This window comes from Macrosteles quadrilineatus, unplaced genomic scaffold (assembly GCF_028750875.1).
Source record: "Macrosteles quadrilineatus isolate MER2022 unplaced genomic scaffold, UCM_ALF_1.0 Scaffold_7__1_contigs__length_78375512, whole genome shotgun sequence".
NCBI classification, from domain to species: domain Eukaryota; kingdom Metazoa; phylum Arthropoda; class Insecta; order Hemiptera; family Cicadellidae; genus Macrosteles; species Macrosteles quadrilineatus.
The window spans coordinates 53,155,666-53,172,222 of NW_026542600.1; the positions used below are offsets into that span (position 1 = coordinate 53,155,666).

General features: G+C 33.3%; 1 protein-coding gene across 10 annotated transcripts in view; it reads right to left on the reverse strand.

The window, feature by feature from the left end:
* Positions 1-796: 796 nt before the first annotated feature.
* Positions 797-16,557, reverse strand: part of LOC128997807 (poly(rC)-binding protein 3-like) — a 165,158-nt gene continuing 149,397 nt past the window's right edge. For 4 of the 10 annotated variants that reach the window (XM_054423529.1, XM_054423534.1, XM_054423528.1 and 1 more), the window contains 4 exons: positions 10,475-10,565; positions 8,553-8,706; positions 5,517-5,645; positions 797-4,658 (listed from right to left, as the gene is read on the reverse strand). In XM_054423529.1, coding sequence (XP_054279504.1) covers positions 4,574-4,658; positions 5,517-5,645; positions 8,553-8,706; positions 10,475-10,565 — 459 coding nt within the window. In that variant the 3' untranslated portion in view covers positions 797-4,573. The remainder of the gene's footprint in view (positions 4,659-5,516; positions 5,646-8,552; positions 8,707-10,474; positions 10,566-16,557) is intronic. The other 6 variants (XM_054423531.1, XM_054423535.1, XM_054423537.1 and 3 more) reach the window with 3 other exon arrangements.

The window sequence follows — 16,557 nt, forward strand, 5'->3', positions numbered from 1 at the left end:
GTAGTATATGAATGACAACGGATACATTAGAGTTTTTGAAATAGCCATACGCTGCATACGAGCTGCAAGATGCCAGTAGCACAGCGCCAGTCCCATATGTGTGTAAGCTCCATTTGATTAACACAGGTTGGTCTTTGTGCTGCAAGCTAGTAGTAAGAAAAATGCTAGTCACACCGTGCAAGATGCATCAGCATATGTGTGTAACCCGTCTAAATCCCAAGCTATACTTGAGCTTAGGTTTTAAAGTGTTAATATTCCAACTCTCCTCTAGTAGAGATTCAATAAGACTTTAAGGAGATGTTCTACCATTCCTGTTCGATTTATATTCCTAACATGTATGTAACGTTTATTTTTGTGTCAATAAATTGATTTTATTTAAATCATTGATTTTTAAAACTAAACTTAAGATCAAATTAGATCTTAAGACACAGTACAAAATCAACAAATTCGACAATTAAATCTTGCGTACGATTATATTAAACTCTATCTTTCAACAAAACCATTAAAATTGGTTCTGAAAATATATAAGAACAGTTAGGAAAAAACACCATATAGCTTGTAACATAAGACTAATGTTTTAAGGAATAATCCTTGTAAAAAAAGTTAAAGCTCAACCTACCTGGTAACTTTAAAATATATTGTTATTCAATAAGTTGACAAAAATTATGTCTTCTAGTCACAATGAACTAAAGAAATGGCTAAAGAAAACAATTTGCCTATTAGTGAATTTAGAGAAAAACATCACAACAAAACTATCATTAAGTAGAAAACACATGGCATAACTAATAGGCACAAGAAATATACACACTTTTATTTAACCAAATAAGGCTAAAAAACAGTACAATCGTTTCTTAGTATTATTATAGTATAATCTAACGTAACTTAAAGTTTATGGAGATATCTGTGCTACTAACAATACACAAATTATTAAATACAAAATAAACCTTTGTCTTTTAAATATTCATATAAATTTACTTATTGCCCCTTTGCATTATGGATAACTAACGAGGGAAACATATTGATACAAACATTATCAAATTTATAAACATTTAAATTCGAAAACTATATTACTTTAAGAGTGTTCCCCAAGATTTTCAATTCTCTTTTGGATTTCGGCTTAGACTCCGATATCATGGTGTTACACTTATTCCTAAGGATATGGTTAAGTAAGAACTTCCTTTCAAAGGAATAATAATTCAAAGACAAACCTTATCGAGTTCACTAACACATGAACTATATAAACAATAACAATAATGTATTTTAATACTACATAAAAGCATAACATAACTTATGCCTAAGAGATATGTTAAGGTGAACTAGGAGGAGGGGGGGGGGTGATATGTAGAGGATATGTGTAAGGGATGGTATAAAGGGAGCTTGACGCAGATATGTTACGGGTTAATCATCTGATATGGTTTAAGGGCTGGGAATTTTCAAATCTGGTCAACAAGTGTTTTGTATAATAAATTCCAAGTATGAAACTACCGTTATACGATATAAACATCTCATCTCTATTCATGTTATGTGAAATCAATTGATTCATTTGAATACTGTGACACCTGTCTCAAACAGTTGACCAGATTTGAAACACTAATAGAAGTCATTAGACTACAGTTGTAACACCATGACTGTTAATACATGACCAATAAGCTTCTAACAATAATACTTGATACAATACTTAACTCGAATAACTTTTGGCAGACCTAATAAAGAAAGCCTTCACATTACTACATCAATAAACAAAACAATAAACTGCATTACATAGAACTCTCCCCTCCCATATATTCCCCTATTTATATATATACCTTACCCAGTATGACTAGTAAAATTTAATTTCAATAAATAACAAATAAATCAGTCATAATGTCTTTACTATTCCAACCTGATCTGCTGGTGCCGATCATATTTTTATTCGAATAATAAATTATTGCACAAAGCAATTGCAACAAACGACGTTGAAAGACACGGTCCTAGTGATCTTATATATAATAACTAATTACTTATGTTTTGTCATCTGGAGACCCTGTTGTTTAGAAGGCATGTAGCAAAATATGAGTAAAACGAGTACAAATACGGTAACGGGAAGCAAAAGAACCGCATTGACGTGCTACAAAAACTACTAAAAAAATTCAGTAAAAAAATATATATCGATAAAAACAAAATAATCGAGTAAAACGTACATATGTATTCTAAAGATACAGTACGTAAAAAACAATATACAAAGAATGTTAATTTGCATTCAAAAAACAACTAGCTCAATTATGAGGTAATTCAAGAGAAAGCTGCTTGAAACTAGATAAAATTGGTCTAGATAGATAGATATTGGTGAACATTGTCAGGTGTGTGTTTCTGTTGTGATTTGGGTTGGTGGTGTAATTTAGAATAACTTTCAACATATCAAAAGTTGATTGATTATTTAAAATATACATTTTTGTTTACAAAATTAAAAAGGAACCGGGAAATAAGTAAACATGATTCATGAAATTTAACTCTATGATGGTCGAATTAAAAATATTATCAACAGGAATTTACATCAATCAACTTCCAATATAAGCGAGTCAAAAAACTCACATTTTAGCAAAAATGACAAAAAATAGCTGCTCAGGATTGTACATTAAAGCTTGCTCAAAGGTATCGTGGCCGCACCATCATTTCGCAGGGTAGGGGAGGGGAATATTTATATATATACGTGTAGTGCGAACACATATATACAACGTTACAGTGCGAATAAGGCCGCGTGCTCAGGGCTTGGTCGACATTTAGTCATTCTCAACGTATTTTATTTCCAACACATTTAAGAAAGAAAGCTTGTATTTAAACTGTTAGCAGATTTAGATGGTGAAATAAGTGTCTTTTATTTTGTTGCACAAAACAGGGCTTTGTTTCAGGAATTGTACATGTTACCCTTAAGCTTAACAAATGCAACCTAGAATATTTATTTTTCAAATACAAACAGTCTCACTCTTCCCTTGAGAGAGTTACTTTCAAAAATAGAAACTTTATGAACATAAGCAATGCGATTCAGAATTTGAAACTACGCAAAATGTGTTATCTGACACATAGAGATGTTGCTGATTGTCTTTGTTCTACGTGAAGTGATGAATTATGACATGTAACTATTAATATAAACAACAATTATCAAAAATAAATGTATACTTCGGTATTCAGAATCCCTCACTTAAACACCTGTGTTTAAGTCTTTGACTCGATATGTTGTTGAACATAAAACACTGTATTTGTTTGTTTACCAGACAACCTCATCACAGCCTTGTCAGCCAAGCCACTGAGCACGAGCGTATATAACATGCAGAGAGATCTAGCTAACCTATGTACAGTACAGTCGGTACTAATGCCCGTGATAAGAAATGTTTATCACATCATATTATTGATCCTGTCGTGCCTCACACGCTAAGAATTTCAAGTTACACAAATTTCTAACACAAACACTGATATTCTAATTCTATTGATTGTCTAATTCAAAGTAAACTTAAGAGTCTTTCTTTTTTCCCTAACCGATATTATAGAGATCAAAAAAATCTTTCCTGTCGGTTTCAAAAACAAAATACGGGAGGTAGACTACAATATTTGATAACAGATATATAAGGTTACAGTAAGAATATTTACAGAAATAATTGCGAGAAGAACGATTAAGTACGAAGTATTAACAAATCTTGACGAAATTTCTGGATAAAATTTGGCACATGAATTACAAAATTGAAATAGATCGCGATTAAACAGCATAAATAAATTTGGCACATATATTATTGTATTTAAATTTTATCTAGATCGGAAGCATATATCTAAGAATATATAACTTAAGGAGTATTACTTAAAATACAATTTTATCACAAGTATATTAACCATTAATCCGAGATTCTTACGATACCGTTAGGGTCACCGATATACCACTAGTAAAATAAGTTCTTATACAGTCGATCCGCGTTCTCGTATAGAAGTATCTTTGTACAACCGTCCACCCCTGTATCGCTTGTTAAATATACAAAAATCCATTTAAAAAATCCGGTCGTACGGTATGAGTTCTTAGGACGATTATTTACAAAGGAAGACAAAATAATGTAAATTTAAATTAATGTCTTTATGGCAATCAAAAAAATCTAACAGATTCCTTTGCTATTTACATAAATATACCCTCTGGTAAACATAAATTGCTCAGGGCTACTACTCTATCCAACATCAACGTAGAAGAAAACCGAGTTATTATTGCACATTGAAAATTTCTTTAAGAGAAAATGCATATTCTACGAGTACATACGAATCGATACTGAAACTTTTCTTTCGGATCACAATTATTTAGACAACGTAACAATTATCTTTGCATAATATATCCTATTAGATAACTAACAAAAAATCACAAATCTACATAAAAAATAGATGACAGATACAATAACAAACGAAATTAATGTATCGATAATATAAAATAAATATTAATAATAGTCCAACACAAAACTATAATAATTTAATATAAAAAGTAACAAACAGGTCTTTGGTTTTCTCCCCTCTTTTGATTCATGTATCCGGTCTGTGTAATGCTGGAGCTGAAGTGTAGATGGCATTAGTGGATGGGAGCCTTGACGATGTGGTTCGGAGCGATGTAGTGGTAGCCCGGCATCGGCATTCCAGCTGTCTCCATCGATATCCTGCAAAAACCGCCATTATACAAGATTTTGGTGACACAAATATCTTACCTAAAAAAACTTAGACAACAACAACAAAGATAAATCAAATTTGATTCTTCTTCTATAATTCTATATGGGATAACAAACAAAAAAGATTTTATGAGGATATTTCTAAACTAAATGTAATTTTTACCATCAAGTAGGCCTACTGTAGTTTAATGCTGGGGTTCCTAGTTGCCGGATTCAGATGTCGAATGTGGCTGTGGGATTGTGAATGCCATGTGGTTGAATGTGGCTGACCACAAACACTGACTTTGCCAGTCAAACAGATTTGGATTGCCCCTCGCTAAGACTTAATAAACCTAGATAAAAATTAATTTAGCCACTAAGCCTATGAGTGAAATTATATATTCTGTAATTGAAGTGATTACAGTTACAGCTGTTTTCCATCAGATGTTCTATAAATGAATTTACAATCTAGGCTAAGTGCTGGATTTACCACTGGGTCGAATAGGCAGTGGCCTAGGGCCATAAGCAAAAGAGTGCAGCAGTGTTTTGTACAATTTGAAGAACAAAAAACTTAATATTTGGCATTTGCGGGGAAGTTCCGCCTATGGGAAGGAGGCCGCTTGGGTTAATTTGGCCTAGGGCCTCAAGTACCCTAAACATGGCACTACTATGGCTCTAAAGTGATAAATTAAAATTAACATTTTTTAACTCGTATCCCAGTTTTAAATCAGAATGTTGACCCTATAAGGAAAACATTACTGCACCGATGGTGATAAGAACACCTTGGCATATTGTCAAAACAAGCTTTAACTCTATTAACTGTATCCACAAAAAAAGAATAGAAAGTGTCAATTTAATTATTTTACTTACCTCATGTTGATGAGGTATTGCGCCAGGGCCACAGCGTCTGGATTCCCAGTGATTGTGATGGTTCTGTCTGTGGCCCCACCGTCTCGTTCCTCGCAGTTGCTGATACGAATCATTGCACCACTTATTTGCCTGCCAAACAAATCATCAGTTCATTTCAGAAAATTCCCCAATTAGGGAAGAAGCTACTACCGTAGGTGGTCTAGGTCTTACCGGGACCGATTTAATATTTATTTTCATTTTGATGTCCCCAGAGGTCAAAAACACTGTTCGTTACAATTTGTATACATGAGTCCAAGAACACGACAACTCAGAGATTCTTAGAGCATCCTCTACAGTTCTAGTTTCTAACTGAAACGGAGAAATTTCTATGTAGCCTACATTCCCAAGTCCTAGTTGGTACCTTAACACGTTCACTGCTGACCGCTAGATGCCGGGAGGGCGCCAGGAGCTGAACTAACGCTTGCCGCTGTGTAACATTGCCGCCGATACACTGAATTACAGTAAAAACAACAGTAGTTATACTGGATAGCAATGTTCTGCAATAAAACTGGCTTTGGACATAGTACTAAGTTATTCTGATAGATAGCAGCACTACCCAGGTTGCAGTCGGTAAAGTAGTGTCGCTATTTAACAGGAAAGAGGTGGGACAAAGCCCTGTTCTAAGCGTGATTTTAGGAAACTATATTTTTTATTGTCAGAAAAGTACGTCCCAACGAGCTGCTAAAATATAGGACGCTCATGACGAGCTGGCTGATCCATGGAAACGTTAAACAACAATGAACGGTGACGTTCCGGAACGTTCCTGCTCCTGGCGCTGTGGCCCGGCTGACGTTCCGGAACAGCGAGTACGTTAAAAATCACTTGACCCTTTAATGTATGAATGCGATACACTCTGACTGTAGACGAGCCATTGTTCCCTCTCGCTCCTGTCAGAATCTGTAGTCTCAAGTCCCATTTTTATGTTGTCTCCTTGGTGTACAGTGACCAGTCCCTGTCACAATCGTGAGATTATTTGTTGAGCTTGATCACTTATTACGACTCTTACGGATATAGTCTGCAAGTTTAATTAATTAATTATTTTTAAGAGTTGGAGGCCTCTTTTACCTTGCATTTGCCCGTCCACACAGGGCCGTTTTAATAAATAGATCCAAGGAAGAGGAAGAGAAAAATTCAACCCCATAAGGTAGGTGGAGACGGAGAGGCGTGCAATTATATCTCGGGCTCATAGCACACACACACCATATGAAAACCAAGGCCTGCATCCACATGGGCCACTGAGACATGTGCGTGAAACGTATCCAGCAAAGCAAGGAGTGAGCCAGTAGAGTACAAGGGTGAACTGTACTGTGAAAGTAGTGGCAGATACAAGGATCTGAACCACGACATCGCTGCTTTGGGCTCAAAGTCAGTGGCGCTACCGACTGAGCCACCAACTCACCAAAAGGTGAAGTAGTTCCTTAACCTGCCTCTATCCCAGAATGGTCAGCCATCTCCTTTTCCTTCTAATTTCTTAAACTTAAGTTTTCTTTTTTTTCTTCTAAAGAGGTAAGCTTCTTCTACACCCCAAATTGGTTCAGGTCCTGTGAAGGCAGTGGACACTCCTACTCATGCAACTTTATCTACCTCATCATTGCTTTCAATACCCTAGGGTCTGAGAACCCAAAAGATGTATGTCAAACTAGGTGCAGACAGCTATGACAAGCTAATTCCGGTTCCCAACTCATTGAGGCTGTTTTATAAGTACCGTCCCATCTTAGCACTAATTTCAAGTGAACTTAAGGAGTTTTTATGGCAGCCTTACTATTAGACACTTGGCTATGGTTCTTATCTTGTACCTTCTCTTTAGGTTGAAATAATCACACCTTTCTATGAACTTTTTCTTCAGCCTGAAATACACTAGGTTCAGTGTACCTCATTCTGGCCCCAAACAGTTTTGATCCTTTCTTCCCTAGATTCTTTAACCTGACAGTATACCACCACCAGTATTTTTCTTTATGGAAGCTTAAGCTCAATTTTTCAAGTTGCTGATAATGATTATGACTATTATGAGTATGACTAAAATATTCTACAAGTGATATGATAACAAAGTTCCAATTATAAATTCTGGGTGCTTACTATACTTTACTGCTTGTCCTAAAAACGTTCAACCTTTTCTTGTGTTTAAGTTCCACTCACAGCTCTAAACTCTCTAAGAAAGTAAATAGATCTTAGTTAATTTTACACCACAAAGAGTGTGAGACTTGCGTTGATTTAGGTGTACATTGTTGAGAAAACAAAACAATCTAAGATAGGAAAGGTTTGGGAGTTGCTCGTAAAACTTCAATAGTTTAAAATTATGTCTCTTGAACTATATTATTTTTAAATTCTTAATATTAGGATTTAGTTACTCTTAGAGAGTAAAATGTAAGTGGTGAATTATATTAGAGGGAATTACCTATGAATCCAGTCAGAGACTGTCTGGTATTTCAACTTTTACAATTTATTTATATTTATCTGTTCTTGAAGGGATGAATACAGGCTAAGCATGTATCTGTATTCGTCCATTTTTAAGTTTTAAATGTCTGGTAAGGTTTATTTAAGTTAAACCCAAACAAGGTAAAACTTCTAAACAAGATTATTTTTCAATGTTTCTTTCTATGAAATTTAAAGTAACTTTAGCATAAATTACTCCAGACAAATTTTCTCTTTATTATGTTTTCATTCTCAAGAGTAATCTACAATGTTTAAGAGCCCTCCACAAACTAGGTTATGACTTTCAGAACTTCTCAGGGGTGGAATTAACAGTACCAAAACAAATTCGACACCAGTTACTGTGCTGGCTTGTTTTTGGAAACAAATTCCATGAGATTTTCAACTTAACCTCAAAATAATATAATGTAAGTCAAAGTCTGAAATAAGCTACTGCACAGGCATCTGTTTTCCAGTAAAGAGGAGAATAATCTTTGCACATAAAAATAAAACACCAATTACATCAGAATGCAGGCCTATATTCATACAAATTAATGTTAAGATAATGTTGTACAAAGACTGTATTACCTGATCTCAGCAATCTTGGTGCCTCCCTTGCCAATGATGCAGCCAATGAGGTCGTTAGGCACGGTCATCTCATGGGTCTGCTGGTTGCTGTTCTGCTGATTCCGGTTGGGATTGTTGGTTCTCAGCTGACTTCCAGCTAGAGCGGCCAATGCTGCTAACACCAAATAAACTTTCACTTGTATTATCTGTAGGCCTACAGTAAAACCTGCTTATAAATTACGTCAAAGGGTGTTTTTGTTTTATGATCAAACGTTTATTAAACACTTCTAGGTCATTTGGAAAAATGTAATCTTTAACTATCTATTTGGATATAACTCCACCAAAACAACTGAAAGATATACCTGACTACTAAAACCTGGGAGTAAAGTTTGGAACAACTACACTTGGGGTTATGGATGGAGCAGAGTTGTTAAAGCCCAGGTTTGATCAATGCCTGAGTGGTATAAGGCATTGTCTCTACGGCCAGGAAAACACTCTAGATTGAGGTTTAGAATTTCCTCAAGGCCAGGTCTGGTGTGCAACTCATGGTCTGTAAATGTCATAGCTTTCTACGATGTTCATTAAGTAGAAGCCTTTCCTCCTCCTCAACTTAATGTATCGTGTGTTAAATATTATATTTGTGTATATTTTCAACGACATTATGTTCATATAATTTAATGTTGGACGACAAGGGCTCGAATATGAAAGAGCTGTTTCGAAACTAGTCGCCCGAGACTGAACGATGATTGACGACGTAAGGTAAGTAAGCCTTTTTTATTTGTCATAAATCAATCGTATAGGCAATGCTGAATAAAACTAAAAGTGAAAAGCTTGAGTAGAAGTTGATTTGTTGAATGGATTCTTTGTGAGCTACACTGCTACACCAAAAACTGACAATGTGCTAATTTTACTTATCATTAATTTACTTAATTAATAATTAATTAATTCTTATTTAATTTATTTTATTATTATTTTATTATTATTTTATTTTATTTATTTTATTTTATTTTTATTTAATTTTTTATTTATTAATTTTACTTATCATTGTTATTGATTAACTTATCATTACTGTGAGTGTCCATTGAAAACTTGTTTTACAATTTTTAGATCTTTGTGTCTCTATAATAAAAGAAGAAATCTTTATGAAAAGGCATAAATAAATAAATGAAAAATCCACGAAGCTCAAGAGGTAATGTGTACAACCAACAGAAATCTATATTTACAGGGGATTAGAAAAAAGGTGTTAGCAATTTCAACACATTAAACATACAGGAAAGAGAGATTATATGTACAACAGAAATCTGAAATTTTTAGAACACAAACAAAAAGGTTTTGTTAAGAGCTTTCTTTGTGGATTGATAGTTATATTAGAATGGTATTCAATCTTCTTCAAATTGATTAACCAAAGAAAAAAGTAACAACCTGCGTAACTGAGGTACCAATATGGGTACATTCCCGGTATGGCAGTTGCGTTATCAGTACTGCTTCGATCACCCCTTTGCATTTTTCAATGGACAAGCTTGAGTATATGTTGGTGATAAAAGCAAGGATGTGAAGAAAATTGAGGATAAAAGAGTTTCGACCAATTTCATGCTTCTGTTTTCCACAATGTACAAAATATAGGTCAATCTTGGCCAATAAAATCGAGGTTTAAAAAGTTAACTAACATAATTTTTCTAAAAACTGTATTATCAGCTCAATACATTCAATTTAAAGGCTATAAGCTTATGTTAGGACAAAAAAAAGATAGAGGAGGTTATCGCATATTTTCCGCTCGATAATTTCAATGAACAGGTTAGGAACCAAATATTGGCGAATAAAAACATTAAAAGAGTCTACAAACCTCTTTTTCTATGCCTTAATTCATAAAGCCTCGTCTTTGTTATTGCAAGCCTCTCATACAGATACAATTGCACACATAGAAGTGTAGTCTGAAAGGCTACCTGCAGGGTTGAGACCAGTGTTTGCAGAGTTGAGACCTCCGAGCCCCAAGGCTGCCAATCCCGCCAATGGTCCTCCCCCCATCTTGGTAATCTGTAACAGTGACAAGTCATCCCCTCCCACCACGGTGCAAGCTACCCCCCAGCTGAGCAAGTCAATCCATTCCAACTTTGCGATTTTTCAAAAAGTTATTATTTCTACTGTAACTTTTTTTACAACTGGCGTTATATTTGAGGTAACCTAATAAAATTGATTCTTGTAGTTAAGGTTATGTCACAAAATATTAAGTTGAAAGTTATTGTTTTGTTAAAAAAATAAAAGAACAATTATTCATCAATCTCTGTCCATGATTTGAAGATTGAGTTGTCCATAAATCAAGATCTTCATCGAGCTCTCATCGCATTCAAGTGAGCTAGTTCAAATCTAAGACCAACGTCATCCACTACTAACTTACTTCGTCCTCTACTAGCCGGTTCCCACCCCTATGGGATGATCAGTCTCGTTATAGTTTACTAACGAAAAAAAGGAAGTGTTGTAAAAGAAAGTTGACGATCCTGCCAAAAGTGAATCACATCTTACAAATAGGTTTCTGTATGAAGGGGTTAGTCAATCCCTGTTGATTGTGGTTGCCAGTTGACAGATGTGTATGCAGAAAAGTGTTTTGATGTAGAAAATCAGCATAAGTGGTTTAAGGAGTTGGCATAAGGTTACACGTTTGCTTAACAAGGCTGGCAGCAAGTGTGTTCATCCATTTTCATCGAGTGATGAAATTTGGGGAAACTTTGCTTACCGTACCAGTATTTCAGAACTCTAAGGCTGACCGTAGACATTGACAGTCTTATATGGACTCCCCTATTAGTTCTACAATCTCTCTCGTTCAGTCACACCATGATCCGAATGCAAAGTTCCTAACTTTGGTTGTTGCATCACATGAGACTAATGAATGATAACAGTTGACATAAACCATGGAAATCATCGAGCATATGTTTTTCCAAACTCCCTTCCAAACACTCAACTCCATTCATATTCATCAACCAGCAATGGTTTTCAATAGCGATTACGACTTGTTGACCACAGAAATCTTATAACAGAATGTAAACTTCAATGTGAACTTGGGATTGTAAATTTTCTTTCACAAAGTTTTCAAATATTACAAGGCTTATGGTTTAATAGGAGTAGCAACAACTGTCTAAATAGTAGAATATGAAGTAAGGAGAACATTTTTGGTCTCAGATTTGAACTAGGTAGCTTAGCTGTGACGCGAGCACGATGGAGACCTTAACAGACAACACTTTTTCATCAAAGGCTTGACATTGTGTATGTTTATTTTACTATTGATTAATTTAATACTGTAGTGTGATACTAGTCATAAAAAGAGAATAATGAATTGTCAGTTAATTTTAATGTACATGTAACTGTGATTGGTTTGAGACTAATAAACATTTTTTTGAATAGGATTTTTTCACAAAATTGAAACAGTTCAAGATGAATAAAAGCGCATATCTATAATATTTGAATTCACTCTTTAGATAGTTTTGAAGATCTATGACTATTGAAGTCTAATAATATGACATAGAATGAAAGAGACTTGTATTACAATTATCTTTGACCAGTGGAACATGATATTTAGAAAGAAACTCAAATCACCTCATTTTCCATTTAGGATTTCTAAAAAAATCCAGACGGATTGGATTGTCTATTCAATAAAACCGTTAGGTTCTGGTGAGTTTTCAATAAAAATATAAAACAAGGATACACATTTTAATGGCATATACTTTTGTAGAAATTTGCATTTTATGAAATTTTTTCTGCAATAAAACTTTAAGACTCAAATATATTTGGAAGATGCTGTGGTATATAACAAGTATGCATTTGGGCCATTTAAATTATTAAGGATTTTGTCAAACATTTTAATTTAAAGCTATGAATCAATCAACAATATCAAATTAAGTTTAAAAACAACAGAGGATTAAACATGGTGCTTTATTTATTGAATATGTATGAAACGTATGCATCAGTAGGTCTACCCTACATAACTATTCACTTAGGGTTTTGAACTAGAAACCAAACACAATTTTTATTATTAGAATATTTGTACCTGAAATTAGTATACAAATTATTAATTGATAAAATTTGTCTCTATCAGGGTAATTTAATTTGAAATTTTAGAATTCATCATAGGAAACATGATTTATGATCACCCCTAAACTTAAACTTTCTAAGTTCAAACAACAGAGAAAAATTTATACCATTGTATACTTGCACACCTGGGGAGAGTTACATTTTTGTCTTTTCTCAAAAACCTTGTTAACAATATTCACAACAAATAACACATCTAAGGTAATATAGGTAACAATAAAGGACACAATCAACATCATATCTAGTCTTACATAGTATATAGTATTCTAAGACTAGATTAGTGCCTTAAATTAATAATATTTTAAAGCTTTATTTTGTAAAGCTGCTGCTGCCTCTTTAACTCAAATTTGTTATTAATGTTTGCTGACAAAAACTGAATTCTGCAGATTGCAACATCCGTACACCTTCTTTCTATAATATTAGATACAATTTTAAATTGTAAGGTTTTGGGGTTTGCAATTTTATACTTTTTCAACCAACCTTTGCATCTTTGCAATCATTGCCGATACGGTTAATTTGTCTAAAAGACTTTCATAGTGTTCATGAAATTAGTGAGTAAGAAAATGCATGTAGTTTATCTTAGAAAGATAGTTTGCAAGAAAGTAGTTTTGTAAATGTTTTAATTACTAATAATTCTTCAAAATTACATGAATTAAACATGAACAAAAACCTAATATATTTACTCTCAGTGGCTCGAAGCTCCACTGCCTCATAAATCATATAGTTCATGTCAGTAAAGCTTTGAATGTTTACAAATACAAATGGCATGTCATATCTAATGCCAAGAATAGCTGGGAAGTTTAAGATGTAAAACCAAAGAGTAGTATATTTCAATTTTGTGTGTTTTATAAATTTACAAATTTAGTATCAGGTAATGTGAAAATTTAATTTAATTGTGGAAATTTATACATATGCTTAGCCCAATAAGTTTATTGGCATGTTTCATCAAATGCAACTGAAATTGTGAGATTTTCCAATTAACTATGTAAGAATGTTTATTTTGTATACAAAAAACTACATTAAAATAGTCCTAATAAAATATTTTATATCCACAGCAAGCAGGTTATGACGTGTAACATATTTTTTTGAATTGTTAAACTATTATTTTTGTTTTATTTTTATCAACACTTTTTAGATAAACTAGGCTGTACCCTACTTATTAAATTGAAATTTAACTTACCAAACCTGATAAAAAGGGTTTAAACTGTAAGAAATAGTAAAACAAAAATATAAACTATGCTAGGCTAGGGTTGGGGTCCCCAATACCCCGTACGACAAAGTCGCACCCCCCTCCAAAATGTGGGAATCAACAAAAAAGGGACATAAAAATTGGTGTGAAACAAATAAAATGAACAAAAAGTAAGATGAGGCTTCGCAAGCAGAGGAAAAAGCCATGCTTAAGAGACCCTCTAGACTAGCTACACTGATTGACAATTTGCTACAAAGATGCATTTCAGGCTTCTTGGTGGGGATAAGTGTTTTATGACCGAATCATAAAATGTGGGACTGAAATCAGTGATTGAAGTTCTGTAGTATTTATAACCAAAAAATATAGGTACCACATAAAAAAGTTAAAATTGTCAAATTAAGTTTTCATTGAGCACCAATCATCAAGAACTAGTGATGGAACGAGTCAGTTAATTTTCAACTTGAGTCGAGTGAAAATGGCTCTTCCTCATGATTCCAAGTCAAACTATTAAATTTTGACTATACTCAAGTCAGCAAAAGAACGCAAATACTATAATTATCAGGCGAGTCATCTCACACGATAATAGGAATAAAAGGAATCAGTGACTCATACACATAATCAATGGGTCAAGTCAATAACTTGAGTTACGTTACAGCGATTCCTACACACGGTTTGAAGTCAAACTCATTTGAGCCAGTTAATGACCAAACTCAACTTACTACTTAAGTTGGATACTCATTTGAGTAAGATATTTTACAAATAGAGTTGAGGAGCAAAGGTCCCAAATTGTGGTTAGAAGTTAGGTGACTTAAGTAAAAATATAGGTCAAGTGTGAATTGATTGAAGAGGAAAAAGAAAACTGAATGGTCAATGTTCCGCAAAGTTATTGACTGTGCATTTACGTCATTATTAACTATAACAACTTGTAGTGAAAACTCTTAAACCCAGATGAATAACTTGAATGCTGTAGTGCAATCATCTGCATTATTGTTTGATTGTTAAAAACCATGAAAATATACCCAGGAAAAGGGTTTGAATGAATTTATAATAATAAATTTTGACAAATGTCTGTTTGTCACTAAGACATTAACCATGCATCTTTGCAGCTAAAATTATAAATTACCCACAGCCAGTTCTTATAAAACTATTCTAAGATAAAATATAATATTTTAGATGAGCATGAGTAATGATGACTTACACAGTATGTGATTCATGAAATGATTCTTGTTGAAAATATTACCCTTAAGTACCCTTACAAAATATTACTTTTCATAACTTTATTTGTAAAAGTCGGTAAACATAAAATCCCTGTAATAGATATATACTTACCACTGTTGATAGGTATATCACCAAACATTAATCTATGGGTATATTTGAAAGCTATAACAAAAACTTGAGTTTCTCTAACTTTTTGAAATTTTTTCCTCAGCTTATAGTAAGATCAATTAAGAATATTCCAAAGAACAAAGTTTAAACCATTTACAAGATTAATTCAGAGCACATATTTATAGATTGTTTCACATATACAAAAGAATGTCTTCAAATCTTAAAATCTTAAAAAACACAAAGACAAAATACTAAAGTTCAGCTAGCTCTCTAAACACTATAAACCATTCACTCAAGCAGTTCAAATAAGCAACTATGTTAAGTTGTCTACAAAATAAGCATTTAAATGTATGTTGAATTTAAATTAGTTTTTACACCCAAAAATTATGATTGGTAAAGAATATTTTTTTTTTATGTATACGATTGAAAATGTGAACATAACAAAGAATTCATCAAGTTTTAAGCTTGTACACAATAAAGAAAACTCTTGTAACAATTTAAATGTCACAAGTTACAAATTAGATTCCATTAAAAATTAAAAATTAAAAATTAAATATTTTTGTTTTAAACTTTTGATGATTTTGAATCATTTGTTGGAGTATACTTTAAAGTGTAAATTTGATCCATCATCTTAAAAAGTGAGGAAAGAAGCACCTTTAATTTACTTGAGAACACTTGTTGCAAACATAGGGAGACAAGCAAATAAACACCATTTGATAAGAAATGCAGTGAAATGTAGAACACATTTACTTTTTATTAATATATTCAAAAGCCTCATTGTGAAGTTAATAGTTAAGTGTGTATTTTAGTAGGCAAAACATCTTAACTCTCCTAATACTCTATTACAGTACTTAAAAACGTTCCCCTCATCAAAGAAAATTTAATATAAGTAAAAACAAAGCTGTTTTAACTCTAATCCGATTCTAAAATACAAAAGAATTCCTTGTAATACTATATTTAAATTATACATTTTTAATATTAGGACTTTTCAACCAAAGTGCCCAGCCTCAAAAATGGCTACTTAAAAACCCACCCCTGTTTTCTTTCCTCACTCTTAAAATGGCTACAGTTTTAATTACCATCCAATTCAAAACAAAATTTGAATCTGAAATGTGATTTAATCAACTACAGACCTAGCGACTACTCAATCATGCGCTCGTTAATGAAACCAACTCTTAGGTAAAAAGCGTAAAGTAGGTTATCTAACGCTAGGCTTTCTTACTTCTCTTGTAAGCATTAGTTAGTAGTGTAAGCAAGAAGCATCTACTACTACTTGAGACACCAAGGAATGGAAACAGATGCTCTTATGTAAGCTACAGTCACTCCCTTGCTACTCACCGTTATAACAACTTATACTTGAGTAGAGTAGAATATACTCAAGTAGAATATACTTGAGTAACGTTTCCCTGATAAGGATGTGTGAGACTTTCA